This window comes from Gallinula chloropus, assembly GCF_964237585.1.
Source record: "Gallinula chloropus genome assembly, chromosome: 31".
In the NCBI taxonomy this organism is placed as follows: domain Eukaryota; kingdom Metazoa; phylum Chordata; class Aves; order Gruiformes; family Rallidae; genus Gallinula; species Gallinula chloropus.
Genome location: NC_140116.1, coordinates 2,619,675 through 2,634,317, shown reverse-complemented (window position 1 = coordinate 2,634,317; position 14,643 = coordinate 2,619,675). Strand labels below are relative to the sequence as shown.

General features: G+C 71.5%; 1 protein-coding gene across 1 annotated transcript in view; it reads right to left on the bottom strand.

Moving 5' to 3' along the window:
• The window catches only part of NCKAP5L (NCK associated protein 5 like), a gene marked incomplete at its 3' end in the record, with an annotated part of 17,642 nt that extends 3,716 nt beyond the window's left edge, over positions 1-13,926 (bottom strand). The window contains 13 exon segments of the mRNA XM_084277208.1: positions 646-785; positions 1,772-1,937; positions 1,939-2,037; positions 2,039-2,064; positions 3,092-3,170; positions 3,932-4,076; positions 5,073-6,823; positions 7,891-7,974; positions 8,077-8,196; positions 8,310-8,348; positions 8,469-8,537; positions 8,814-8,921; positions 13,793-13,926. Of these exon segments, the coding sequence (XP_084133334.1) occupies positions 646-785; positions 1,772-1,937; positions 1,939-2,037; positions 2,039-2,064; positions 3,092-3,170; positions 3,932-4,076; positions 5,073-6,823; positions 7,891-7,974; positions 8,077-8,196; positions 8,310-8,348; positions 8,469-8,537; positions 8,814-8,915 (2,820 nt within the window). The 5' untranslated portion in view covers positions 8,916-8,921; positions 13,793-13,926.
• Between the last annotated feature and the right edge of the window lie 717 nt (positions 13,927-14,643).

Genomic DNA, 14,643 nt, shown 5'->3' with positions numbered 1-14,643 from the left:
GCCCTCCCCCCCAACTAATACTCATTACCCCCCCAATCAACACTCATTACCCCCCCAATCAACACTCATTAACCCCCCCATCAACACTCATTACCCCCCCCCAATTAACACTCATTAACCCCCCCAATCAACACTCATTACCCCCAGGGCTGGGGGCTGCTGTGCCCTCCCCCCAATCAACACTCATTACCCCCCCCCCCGCCAGGGCCTCTGCCCCCCCCCCAATCAACACTCATTACCCTCCCTAGGGCCTCTGCCCCCCCCCCCCCCCTCAATCAACACTCATTACCCCCAGGGCTGGGGGCTGCTGTGCCCCCCCCCCCCCAATCAACACTCATTACCCCCCCCAATCAACACTCATTATCCCCCCCCATCACCCTCATTATCCCCCCCCCCCCAATTAACACTCATTACCCCCCCCAATTAACACTCATTAACCCCCCCCCATCAATACTCACTAACCCCCCCCATCAACACTCATTACCCCCCCCCCCAATCAACACTCATTCCCCCCTCCCCAGGGCTGGGGGCTGCCTGTGCCCCCCCCCGCCCCCAATCAACCCTCACCCCCCCCCCAGGGCTGGCAGGACGGCGCCCGCAGCCCCCCCCCCCCCCCACCCCCCCCCACCCCCGTGCCCCCCTTACCAGCGCGGGGCAGCGCAGCCCCCGCAGCGCCGCGGGGGGGCAGGGGCAGGGCTGGGCGGCGCCGCAGCCTCTGGCGTTGGGGAAGGTCCAGTTGGCGCCCTGCTGAGCGCGCCGCGCCCGCCCCGCGCTGCCCCCGCCCGCTGCGGGGGAACGGGCGGTCAGGATGGGCTGTGGGGCCCCCCCCAACCTCCACACCCCTTCTGGGGGGGGTTTGGGGGGGCTGGGACACCCCTTGTGTGAGCACAGCTGGCCTGGCACATCCCAGCCCCACAGGACACCCACCTTGGGGAGGGGGAGGGGGGTGGGGGGGGTGTCCGGAGAAGGGGGGGGGTCAGGCTGGGCTGTGAGGGCCCCCCCAACATCCACACCCCTTCTGGGGGGGGGGTTATGGGGGGCTGGGACACCCCTTGTGTGAGCACAGCTGGCCTGGCACATCCCAGCCCCACAGGACACCCACCTTGGGCAGTGGGGGGGGGGGGGGCTGGAGGGGAGGGGGGGATGTCAGGCTGGGCTGTGAGGGCCCCCCCCCCAACATCCACACCCCTTCTGGGGGGGTATGGGGGACTGGGACCCCCCTTTGCATGAGCACATCTGGCCTGGCACATCCCCAGCCCCACAGGACACCCACCTTGGGGAGGGGGAGGGGGGTGGGGGGGTGTCCGGAGAAGGGGGGGGGTCAGGCTGGGCTGTGAGGGCCCCCCCCAACATCCACACCCCTTCTGGAGGGGGGGTTATGGGGGGCTGGGACACCCCTTGTGTGAGCACAGCTGGCCACGCATGTCCCCAGCCCCACAGGACACCCACCTTGGGCAGTGGGGGGAGCGGTGGGGGGGTCAGGCTGGGCTGTGAGCCCCCCCCAACCTCCACACCCCTTTTGGGGTGGTTTGGGGGGGCTGGGACCCCCTTGCGTGAGCACATGGGGTGCACATCTGGCCTGGCACATCCCAGCCCCACAGGACACCCACCTTGGGCAGTGGCGGGGGGGGGGGGCAAGGGGGGGGGCAGTCTGGGCTGTGAGGGGCTCCCCCAACCTCCACATCCCTTATGGGGGGGCTGGGGACCCCCCTGCATGAGCACATCTGTGCACATCTGGCCTGGCACATCCCCAGCCCCACAGGACACCCACCTTGGGGGGCAGCGCGGTGGGCGTGGGGGGCCGCGGGGGGGCGGCAGGCCGGGGTGCCCCTGTGTTTGGGGCCCCCCAGCAGCTCCTCGGCACTGGGAACCTCCCGCTCCAGCGTCCGGGCTTTGCGGGGCACTTTGGTGAGGGGGGGGGGGCGGCCGAGCCGGTACCGCCCCGGGCAGCGGCTCCGGGCGGCCCCGAGGTCTCGGGGTGCTCTTGGTGGGGACCCCCCCATAGTCCGGGGGGGGGAAGGTGCCGATCCCGCTGTCCCAGTGTCCGTGTCAGGGACCCGCAGGCTGCTGGCACAAGGGGGGGGGGGGGAGGGGGGGGTGGGTCAGCACTGGGGGGTCCCCCCTCCCTGCTGGGACCCGCCCCCCCACACACCCCGGGGCGCCCCCCCATTTCTGTGACCCCCCCATGTCTGGGCCCCCCCCCATGTCTGTGACCCCCATGTCTGTGAACCCCCCCATGTCTGTTTCCCCTCTGCCCCCTCATGTCTGTGACCCCCCCCCCCATGTCTGTGACCCCCCCATGTCTGTGAACCCCCCCATGTCTGTTTCCCCTCTGCCCCCTCATGTCTGTGACCCCCCCCCCCATGTCTGTGACCCCCCCATGGCTGTATCCCCTCTGCCCCCCCCATGGCTGTGCCCCCCATGTCTGCGACCCCCCATGTCTGTGACCCCCCCCATGTCTGCGACCCCCCCATGTCTGTGACCCCCCCCAAGTCTGTGCCCCCCCCATGTCTGTGACGCCCCCCCCATGTCTGCGACCCTCCCATTTCTGCGGCCCCCCATTTCTGTGACCCCCCGATGACTGTGACCCCTCTGCCCCCCCATGTCGGTGACCCCCCTCAATGTCTCTGCCCCCCCATGTCTGTGACCGCCCCATGTCTGTTTCCCCTCTGCCCCCCCATGTCTGTGCCCCCCCCATGACTGTGCCCCCCATGTCTCTGCCCCCCCATGTCTCTGCCCCCCCCATGTCTCTGCCCCCCCATGTCTCTGCCCCCCCGTGTCTGTTTCCCCTCTGCCCCCATGTCTCTGCCCCCCCATGTCTGTGACCCCCCATGTCTCTGTCCTCCCCATGTCTGTGCCCCCCGCCATGTCTGTGACCCCCCCCCATGTCTGTGTCCCCCCATGTCTGTTTCCCCTCTGCCCCCCCATGTCTGTGACCCCCCCATGTCTGCAAACCCCCCCCAAGACTGTGACCCCCCCATGTCTGTGACCCCCCCATGTCTGTGACCCCCCCCCATGTCTGTGTCCCCCCATGTCTGTGTCCCCTCTGCCCCCCCATGTCTCTGCCCCCCCCCCATTGTCCCCCCCTCACTGGCGAAGTTCTGCGACGTCCCCGACTCGTTCAAGCTCCCGTCTGGCGGCAGCTCCGCCCGCAGCGCCACGGCCGGAACCTGGGGAGGGGGACGGGCGGGGCGGGGGGGGGGGCAGACACGGGGGGGCACAGACACGGGGGGGGGCACAGACATGGGGGGTACAGACATGGGGGGGCACAGACATGGGGGGCACAGACATGGGGGGGACAGAGACATGGGGGGGGGTCACAGACATGGGGGGTCACAGACATGGGGGGCAGAGACATGGGGGCACAGACATGGGGGGGGCACAGCAGACATGGGGGGATCACAGATATGGGGGGGGGCAGAGGGGACACAGACACGGGGGGACACAGACATGGGGGGGTCACAGACATGGGGGGCACAGACATGGGGGGGCACAGACATGGGGGGGGTCACAGACATGGGGTGGTCGCAGACATGGGGGGGGCAGAGGGGAAACACATGGGGGGGGCACAGACATGGGGGGGGCAGAGGGGAAACAGACATGGGGGGCACAGACATGGGGGGCACAGACATGGGGGGGCAGAGGGGAAACAGACATGGGGGGGCACAGACATGGGGGGGGGCAGAGGGTAAGATGCCATGGGGGGGGGTGTCAAAGGGTAAACAGTCATGGGGGGGGTAGTGCAGAGGGTAAGATGCCAGGGTGGGGGGTGCAGCCATGGGGGGGTTGCAAAGCAGGGGGGGGTTAAGCAGCCATGGGGGGGGGGGGGTGCAGCCATGGGGGGGGGTTGCAAAGCAGGGGGGGGGGGTCCCCTGGCTCAGGGTCCAGAGCTGGCAGAGCTGGGGGGGGGTGTATGTGGGGTGCCCCTCACCTTGCCGGGGGGCTCCCGGAGGTGCCCCACGATGCCGTTGCGGGGGGGCCGGCAGAGCCGGGGGTCTTTGGCGTCGGGGGGGCCCCGCCGGAGGTCACCGAGCTCCCGCTTGTGCTCCAGGCAGGGCACGTCCTTCCCGTCCACCCTGCGGGCGGCAGGTTGGGGCTGGGGAGGGGGCACCCCCACCCCCCAATTCCCCCCAGCCCCATCCCACTGACCACCGCTGGGGCTGGGGAGGGGGCACCCCCACCCCCCAATTCCCCTCATCCCCAGCCCCTGACCATCACAGCAGCTGGGGGAGAGGGGAGGGACACCCCCACCCCCCAATTCCCCTCATCCCCAGCCCCTGACCATCACAGCAGCTGGGGGAGAGGGGAGGGACACCCCCACCCCCCAATTCCCCCCATCCCCTGACCATCACAGCACCTGGAGGAGGGACACACCCCCCCACACCCCCAATTCCCCCCATCCCCATCCCTGACCACCACTGAGGCTGGAAGAGAGGGGGGGACATCCCCACCCCCAATTCCCCTCCTCCCCATCCCCATCCCACTGACCACCACTGAGGCTGGAGGAGAGGGGAGGGACATCCCACCCCCCCAATTCCTCCCATCCCCATCCCATTGACCATCACAGCAGCTGGAGGAGAGGGGAGGGATACTCCCACCCCCCAATTCCCCTCCTCCCCATCCCACTGACCATCACAGCAGCTGGGGGATAGGGACACACACCCCCACCCCCCAATTCCCCTCATCCCCATCCCCTGACCACAGCTGAGACTGGAGGAGAGGGGAGGGACACCCCCACCCCCCAATTCCCCTCATCCCCATCCCATTGACCATCACAGCAGCTGGGGGAGAGGGACACACCCCCCCACCCCCCCAATTCCCCTCCTTCCCATCCCACTGACCACCACTGAGGCTGAAGGAGAGGGAAGGGACACCCCCACCCCCCAATTCCCCCCATCCCCATCCCATTGACCACCACTGAGGCTGGAGGGGGGACACACCCCCCCCACCACCCCCCTACCCCCCAATTCCCCCCATCCCCATCCCACTGACCACCACTGAGGCTGGGGGAGAGGGAAGGGACACCCCCACCCCCTAATCCCCCCCTCCCCATCCCACTAACCACCTCTGACCTGTCGAGCAGCTGCTGCATGAAGGTCTCAGCCGTCACCTCCTGGTACATGACGGGGAGGTGGCCGGGCCCGCGTTGGGGTCCTCGCGGCCGCCCTTTCTCCAGCGCCAGGCCCTGCAAGAAGGCGTGTTCCTCCCGCAGGGCCTTGCGCAGGTCCTCGGCCTTCTCCATCAGCTTGGAGATGTTGAGGCTCTCGGCCTCCAGCTTGCGGGCCGCCAGCTTCACCTCCCGCCGCAGAGGAGCCGGCGTCCCGGCCCACTCCCGCCCGCGGCCTCCATCGCCGCGCCGGCTGAGCGCGGGCAGCTTGCTGCGCCGTAGGCCGAACCAGCTGGCCAAGCCACCGGCCGCCTTCCCCTTGGCTTCACCCATGGGCGCCCGGTCCTGCCCCTGCAGCCGCAGCACGTTCTCCTCGATGCCCTTCATCACCTTCTCCTCGATGGCCGAGTGCCCCGTGGCGGTACCCGGCGTAGGCCCGTTGTTGGGGGGCTCGGGGCCTGCTGGTGCTTTACGGGGCCCCGCCGATGCTTTGGGGTCCCCCAGCTCCTCGCCCCGCGGCGTCCCGGCTTTGCCAGCGCCCGCCTTGGTGGGGAGTTTGGTGGGGCTGCCGTGGGGGCTGCGGGTGGGCTTGGCGGGGGGTGTTGGGGGGACTCGAGGTGGGGTCCTGCCACCGGCCGGGCGTCCCTTGCCCCCCGCTTTGCTGGGCTCCCCCATGGAGCCGGAGGAGTAGCAGCGGGCCAGGGGCTCCCCGCCGTGGGCTGGCTCAGGATGCTTCAAGCTGCCCCCCAAGCCGCCCCGGGGTGGGGGTCGCGGTTCGGCCCCGTGGCCCCCCCGGTCAGGCCGCCCCAGCCCAGGGGGCTCACGGCCCTCAGCCCCCCGCAGCTTGCCCAGGGCGGCCAGGCGCTCCTTGAAGGGCAGGTAGCCCGGCTCAGGGGTCTTCTTACCGGGGCGGCGGGATGCGGCCGAGCCCCCCGTGCCCCGGCGGGTGCTGGGGGGGGAGGCAGCAGCCCTCTCCCCACTGCTGGGGGGGGCTGGGGGCGTGGGGGGCTGCTCAGCCACCTCGTAGGTGTGTGGCATGGGGAAGGCGGGGGGCTCGGGGGAGCCGGGGTCCGGGGGCGCGTCGGGGGATGCGCGGCGGCTGAGCGCCGGAGAGGCCTCGGGGTTACCCCCACGACAGGGGATCTTGGAGGCCCGGGGGAGCTGGGGGCTGAGGCGCAGCGCCCCGGGGGGTGGGGGCAGCTTGAGCACCTTAGGTGGGGAGGGCAGGGGGTTGGTGACCCCCCCCCCGGGTGACAACAAGGTGAAGCCCCCCTCGGGGCTCTCCTTACCCGGGGGGTAGAGCCCCAGGAAAGCGGGGTGCTCGCCGTGCCGCTGCCGGGGGGGTGCCCCGGGGGCTTCTCCGTTCCGCCGGCAACACCCCCCGTCACCCCGCAACAACCGCTCGGCCAAGGCGCTGAGCAGGGCCCCCCGCGGCCCCGCAGCCTCCTCCGGGGAGGAGCAGGGGCTGCCCTCAGCCCCCCGCCACCCCCCGGCAGCCCCCGGCCCCCTCAGCGGGCACGAGGGCCAAGCCGGGGCGGCACAGGGCTCGGGGGAGCCGGGGGAGACTGGGGGGGGGCCGAGCAGGGGGTCTGTCTCCTCCAGCTTGCGCAGCACCTCCAGGATCTGGGCTTTCTTCTTGAAGAAGGGGGACAGGGCGTCCAAGGGGGGGGCACCGGGGCTGAGCCCGGGGCTGCCCGATGGCACCAACGGCATCACCTGTAACGGGGGACCGGGCGCTGAGCCCCACGGCACAACAGGGGGTGTGGAGTGGGGGGGGACGACACAGACACCCCCCCCATCCCGGGAGAGGCACCGGGATGCACAGGACCCCCCCCATCCCGGGAGAGGCACCGGGATGCACAGACCCCCCCCCGCCATCCCGGGAGAGGCACCGGGATGCACAGACCCCCCCCCACCCCAGGAGAGGCACCGGGATGCACAGACCCCCCCCATCCCGGGAGAGGCACCGGGATGCACAGGACCCCCCCCATCCCGGGAGAGGCACCGGGATGCACAGGACCCCCCCCATCCCGGGAGAGGCACCGGGATGCACAGGACCCCCCCCCATCCCGGGAGAGGCACCGGGATGCACTGACCCCCCCCCCATCCCGGGAGAGGCACCGGGATGCACAGACCCCCCCATCCCGGGAGAGGCACCGGGATGCACAGACCCCCCCCACCCCGGGAGAGGCACCGGGATGCACAGACCCCCCCCACCCCGGGAGAGGCACCGGGATGCACAGACCCCCCCCCCCACCCCAGGAGAGGCACCGGGATGCACAGACCCCCCCCCCCCACCCCAGGAGAGGCACCGGGATGCACAGACCCCCCCCCCCCACCCCAGGAGAGGCACCGGGATGCACAGACCCCCACCCCCACCCCAGGAGAGGCACCGGGATGCACAGACCCCCCCCCCACCCCAGGAGAGGCACCGGGATGCACAGACCCCCCCCCCACCCCAGGAGAGGCACCGGGATGCACAGACCCCCCCCCATCCCGGGAGAGGCACCGGGATGCACAGACCCCCCCCCATCCCGGGAGAGGCACCGGGATGCACGAGTTTGGGGGGCTGAGGGGTTGGTACTTAATGGGGTGGGGGGGCTCAGTGATGGGGTGGGGGCCACCACAAGCTGAGGGACACCGTAGGCAGTTGGGTGTGGAATGGGTGATGCCACAGAGCCAGGGTGGGGGGGCAGGGAGAAGGTGCTGGGGGTCTGGGAGCTTGGGGAGGGGGACGGGGGGGGCGGGGGGGGGGGCAGAGGTTCAGCGACACCGGTACCCACCTCTGGGGAGGGGACACGAGGCAGCGGAGGGGGCTCAGCAGAGCCGGGCTGGGGGCTGGACGGGGCGTCCGGGGGCATCGGCAGCTGGACAGGAGGGAGACCCCAGGTTAAGCTTTTGGGGTGGGGTGGGGGGGGGTCTCTGCCCCATGAACCCCCCCCTCCCCAGCAGCACAGCCCAGGCTGTACCTGCAGCAGGGACCCAGCTGAGAGCTGCAGCTTCTGCTGGAACAGGTCGCTCAGCGCCTGGTTCTGGCGCTCCAGGTCAAAGACCCTTTTCTTCAGCTTGATGCACTCCTCACGCAGGTCCTGGGGGGGGGATTTGGGGTAGGGGGGGGATTTGGGGTGGGTCCCACACATCCACATCAGCCAGGACCTCCCCAAACCCCCCCCTCACTGCTCCCCCCCCCCCCAACACCCACCTTCTGGTTGAGCAGCGCCTGCACCACGTGGTTGGCAACCTGGGGAGCAGAGATGCGGGGGGGTGGGGGGTGATGTGGGGGGTGTGAGGGTGATGTGGGGGTGTGAGGGTGCACACCACCCCCCAGACACCCCCCCCCCCCCAAACCCAAGCCCTGTACCTCATCCAGGCAGCGCTCGTAGGTCTCTCTCTGGTTCTCATTGGCCTGGGCCAGGGCTGAGTTCTCTGCCTGGGGACAGGGATGGCTTAGGGGGGGGGGCACGTGGACCCCCCCCCATGGCACCCAAGAGCCCCCCCCATGGCACCCAAGAGCCCCCTCCTCTGCCTGGTGGGATGCAGCAGGGTGCGGGGTGGAGTGGGGAGGGATGCGGGGGGCGGGGGTAGAGGGGGACACGGGGCAGCCCCAGGAGCACCCGGGGGGGCCGGTGCCGCCCCCCCACCGCGGTGTCCGGGCTGCCGGTGCCGCGGCCCCGGCGGGGGCGGCCCCGGGGCCCCCCCACGGTACCTCCAGCTCCCGCAGGCGCTGCAGCAGCTCATGGCTGGTGCCCGTCTCGCCCAGCGCCGGGGGGCTCCGGTCTCCCGGCACCTCGGCCACGCTCTCCGACATCGCTGGCTGCGGGGGGGGGACGACAGACGGACACACGGACACACGGACAGTCAGGCCAGGGGTGTCCCCAATGCCAGGCCCAGGACAGCCTGGGGACCCCCCCCCCCCTTTACCTCACTCGGGGGGTCCCCGCGGTGTCACGGGGCTGGGGGAGGTAGGGGGGAGGGGAGACTCCTGCAGCCCCCTGACACCCACATCCCCCCCCCCCCCCAACTCCTTCCCGGGGCACCGGGATGCACAGACCCCCCCCCCATCCCGGGAGAGGCACCGGGATGCACAGACCCCCCCACCCCAGGATAGGCACCGGGATGCACAGGACCCCCCCTAGGAGAGGCACCGGGATGCACAGACACCCCCCCCAGGAGAGGCACCGGGATGCACAGACCCCCCCCCAGAAGCGGCACCGGGATGCACAGACCCCCCCATCCCGGGAGAGGCACCGGGATGCACAGACCCCCCCACCCCCGGGAGAGGCACCGGGATGCACAGACCCCCCCCCCAGAAGCGGCACCGGGATGTACAGACCCCCCCCCCCATCCCAGGAGAGGCACCGGGATGCACAGACCCCCCCCACCCCGGGAGAGGCACCGGGATGCACAGACCCCCCCCCCCCAAGAAGAGACACCGGGACGCACAGCCCCCCCCCCCCCCCCATCCCAGGCGCGGCACCGGGATGCACAAACACCCCCCCCCCCCAGAAGAGGCACCGGGATGCACAGACCCCCCCCAAAAGCGGCACCAGGGCACCCAGACATGCAGCCCCCCCAGCACCAGTTTCCCCCCCCCCCCCGGTTCCCCCCCCGGTTCCCCCCCCGCCGCCGCTCCCTCCGGAAGAGGCGCCGACCCCGACCCCCCCGGCCCCCCCGAGCCCCGGCCGCGGGTCCCCCCGCCGCGCCCCCGGCCCCGCCGCGCACTCACTCCCGGGGCTGCCGGTGGCACCGGCCCGTTCTCCTCCCCCCAGCCCCCCCGGGCTCAGCGCAGCCCCGCAGCCGGTCCCGGTAGCGGCGGCGGCTCCATCCCGGCCCGGCCCGGCCGCGCTATTGTTGGGAGGCGGCGGCCCCGGCTCCGCCTTCCCGCCGCGGCCGGGGAGGAGCCGGGATGGAGCCGCCAGCGCCACGGAGCCCCGGGGAGCCGGCACGGGGTGGGGAGGGCAGGGGGGGTCCTGGGGCACCGGGAACCCCCCACCCCCCCCCACCCTCAACCGGGACACCGGGCATCCCACGGAGGGGGAGCGAGGGGACCCCCCATCCCCCCCCCCAGGGGCACCCCCGGGGCTCCGGTGCTGTGACCCCCCCCCTAAGGCACCCCGGGGTTGGGGTTCACGAGGGGCCACGCGGCCCTGGCTCACCCCCCCCCACCCCCATCCCCCCAGTGATGTTGGGGGGGGGGGTTGTGGGGTGGGGAGGGGGCAACAGAGGGGTCTGGGGGGGGGATGGGTACAGCCAAGCCGGGCGGGAGGCCACGGTGATGGGCGCAGGGCTCATGACAGCGCCGTCCCCCCCACTGGGGACCCCCCCCTCCCCCTCCCCGTGGGGTGGGAGCGCTGGGACCCCCCCCCCCGAACTCTGCCGCCTCCTCCTCCCAGCCAAGGCGAAACCCCCCCGGAGCAGGGGCGCCCCCAGCCCCCCCCCGGGAGGGGTGCGAGGGGTGCGGGGGGGTCCCCGAGCCCCCCTGCCAAACCCCACACACCCACACCCCCCCCCCCGTGGGACCCCCCCGCACGCTGGGCCCCCCCTCCAGCCGAATGTCGCCCCCGTGGGGCTGGCGGGACCCCCCAGGAGGGTCCGTCCCCCCCCCCCCCCCCCGGACGGGCTGTGGCAGCCGTGGGCCCCCCCCCCCCGACGCTGCCCCCGGCGCAGGAAGCGGCCCCGGAGGGGAAGGGAAACTCCGTCTGGACGGGAAGAGCGGCCGCGGCCCCCCCGGGGCTCAGCGGGGCGGGGGGGGGGGCAGGGGGACCCTGACAGATGGACGGCACGGCGGCCCCTCCCCCAGCACGGCGCCAGTGGCCCCGTGGGGAGGGGGACCAGTAACTGGGGACACTGGGGACACTGGGGACAGCCAGGATGCAGTGGGGACACTGGGGACAGCCAGGCTGCTGTGGGGACAGACCAGGGACATGCTGGGACGCCCTGGGGACACTGGGGACAGTGGGGACACCCAAGATGCCCTGGGGACACTGGGGACAGCCAGGATGCAGTGGGGACACTGGGGACACTGGGGACAGCCAAGATGCTGTGGGGATACTGGGGACACACTAGGGACATGCTGGGATGCTCTGGGGACACTGGGGACAGCCAGGATGCCCTGGGGACACTGGGACACTGGGGACAGCCAGGATGCTGTGGGGACACTGGGGACAGACCAGGGACAGCCAGGATGCAGTGGGGACACTGGGGACACACCAGGGACATGCTGGGATGCCCTGGGGACACTGGGGACAGACCCGGGACAGCCAGGCTGCAGTAGGGATACTGGGGACACTGGGTTCAGCCAGGGATGCAGTGGGTGCAGTGGGGACAGACAGGCTGCAGTGGAGACACTGGGGACAGTGGGGACACTGGGGACAGCCAAGATGCTGTGGGGATACTGGGGACACACTAGGGACATGCTGGGATGCCCTGGGGACACTGGGGACACTGGAGACACTGGGGACATCCAGGATGCTGTGGGGACACTGGGGACAGACCAGGGACATGTTGGGATGCCCTGGGGACACTGGGGACAGCCAGGATGCAGTGGGACCACTGGGGACAGTAGGGACAGCCAGGATGCTGTGGGGATACTGGGGACACACCAGGGACATGCTGGGATGCCCTGGGGACACTGGGGACAGTGGGGACAGACAGGCTGCAGTGGGGACACTGGGGACAACCAGGCTGCAGTAGGGATACTGGGGACACTGGGACAGCCAGGATGCTGTGGGGATACTGGAGACACACCAGGGACAGACAGGCTGCAGCGGAGACACTGGGGATACTGGGGACAGCCAGGATGCTGTGGGGACAGTGCTGGGATGTGCTGGGATGCCCTGGGGACACTGGGGACAGACCAGGGACAGCCAGGATGCAGTGGGAGCAGTGGGGACAGACAGGCTGCAGTGGAGACACTGGGGACAGTGGGGACACTGAGGACAGCCAGGATGCTGTGGGGATACTGGGGACACACCAGGGACATGCTGGGATGCTCCGGGGATACTGGGGACAGCCAGGATGCAGTGGGGACACTGGGGACAGTGGGGACAGCCAGGATGCTGTGGGGACACTGGGGACACACCAGGGACATGCTGGGATGCCCTGGGGACAGTGGGGACAGCCAGGATGCAGTGGGGACACGGGACAGATCAGGGACATGCTGGGATACCCTGGGGACACTGGAGACACTGGGGACAGCCAGGATGCTGTGGGGACACTGGGGATATACCAGAGAGATGCTGGGATACCCTGGGGACAGCCAGGATGCTGTGGGGACACTGGGGACACACCAGGGACACGCTAGGATGCCCTAGGGGACACTGGGGACAGCCAGGATGCAGTGGGGACACTGGGGACACACCAGGGACATGCTGGGATGCCCTGGGGACACTGGGGACAGCCAGGATGCAGTGAGGACACTGGGATCAGGGACATGCTGGGATGTCCTGGGGACACTGGAGACACTGGGGACAGCCAGGATGCTGTGGGAACACTGGGGACACTGGGGACAGCCAGGCTGCAGTGGGGACACAGCAGGGACATGCTGGGATGCCCTGGGGACACTGGGGACACACCAAGGATGGCAGGGATGCACTGGGGACACTGGAGACAGACCAGGGATGGCAGGGATGCACTGGGACATTGGGGACAGCCAGGATGCTGTGGGGACACTGGGGACAGATCAGGGACATGCTGGGATACCCTGGGACATTGGGGACAATGGGGACAGCCAGGATGCCCTGGGGACACTGGGGACAGTGGGGACAGCCAGGCTGCAGTGGGGACACACCAGGGACATGCTGGGATACCCTGGGGACACACCAAGGATGGCAGGGATGCCCTGGGGACAGCCAGGCTGTAGTGGGGACACTGGGGACAGGTCAGGGACATGCTGGGATGTCCTGGGGATACTGGGGACACTGGAGACACTGGGGACAGCCAGGATGCTGTGGGGATACTGGGGCCACTGGGGCTAGCCAGGATGCCCTGGGGACACTGGGGACACTGGGGACAGCCAGGCTGCAGTGGGGACACTGGGGACAGGTCAGGGACATGCTGGGATGCCCTGGGGATACTGGGGACACTGGGGACACTGGGCACAGCCAGGATGCTGTGGGGATACTGGGGACAGGACAGGGATGGCAGGGATGCCCTGGGGACACTGAGGACACACCAGGGACATGCTGGGATGCCCTGGGGATACTGGGGACACTGGGGACAGGCAGGGATGCCCTGGGGACACTGGGGACAGTGGGGACACTGGGGACAGGCAGGAACATGCTGGGATGCCCTGGGGCCACTGGGGACACTGGGGACAGCCAGGATGCCCTGGGGACACTGAGGACACACCAGGGACATGCTGGGATGCCCTGGGGCCACTGTGGCCCCGCGGGTGGGACAGACGGACGGACGGACGGACACCCCCCTTGGCCAGCGGGTCGCAGGCAGCGGGATGTCGCCGGGCACAGGCCGGGGCCGCCGCCGCCGCACCGGGGACGCGCTGGGAGGGGGCGGGGGGGGGAGAGGAACCGGAACCGCCCCCCCCCCTCCCCTCCCCTCCCCGCGGCACGTTCAGGGACCGGGGGATGGGGGGGGGGGATGCCCGACTCACCCGGGGACCGCCCGGTGCTGCCACCGACCCCCCCCCACCCCTCAATCTCCCTCCGGGGGCGCGACCGGACTCACCGGGGGTCACGGCGGGGCGGCGGCGGCGGCTCGGGGCGGCATGGCCGGGGCTGGGGCCGGGACCGGGGCCGGGGCTGGGGCCGGGACCGGGACGGGGGCCGGGGCCGGGGCCGGGGCCGGGGCCGGGGCCGGGGCTGGGGCCGGGACCGGGGCCGGGGCTGGGGCCGGGACCGGGGCTGGGGCCGGGACCGGGGCCGGGGCCGGGGCTGGGGCCGGGGTTGGGACCGGGACCGGGGCCGGGGCCGGGGCTGGGGCCGGGGTTGGGACCGGGGCTGGGGCCGGGGCTGGGGCCGGGGCTGGCCCGGCGGCGGCGGCGGCGGTGACGTCATTGGCTGCACCGGGCCGGCTCCGCCCTGCGCCCCCGCCGCCGCCAATCGGCGCCCGGGGACGGACCGGGGGGTGTCCCGGTGATGCCGCCGCCGCCGCCGCCGCCGCAGCCCTTCCCCCCGGTGCGGTGTTTCCCCCCCCCACCCCCTTCCTCCCACCCCCGGGAATCCCCGGGAGGGACCCGGTACCACCCCCACCCCCCAACCCCCCCCCCCCCCCCGGGGCAGCTCTGCACCTCCCGGTACCGGCTGCTCCAGCCACCGCCCCCCCCCGGGACACAGGGACCCCCCCGGGACCCCCCGGGACACAGGGACACCCCTGTGAACCCCCCCGGGACACAGGGACACCCCCGGGACCCTCCAGGACACAGGGACACCCCCGGGGACACAGGGACGCACCCAGGACCCCCCAACAAGACACGGGGACCCCCCCCGGGACACAGGGACACCCCCGGGACACCCCCAGGACACAGGGACACCCCCGGGACCCCCCTCTCAGGACACCGGGACACCCCTGTGAACCCT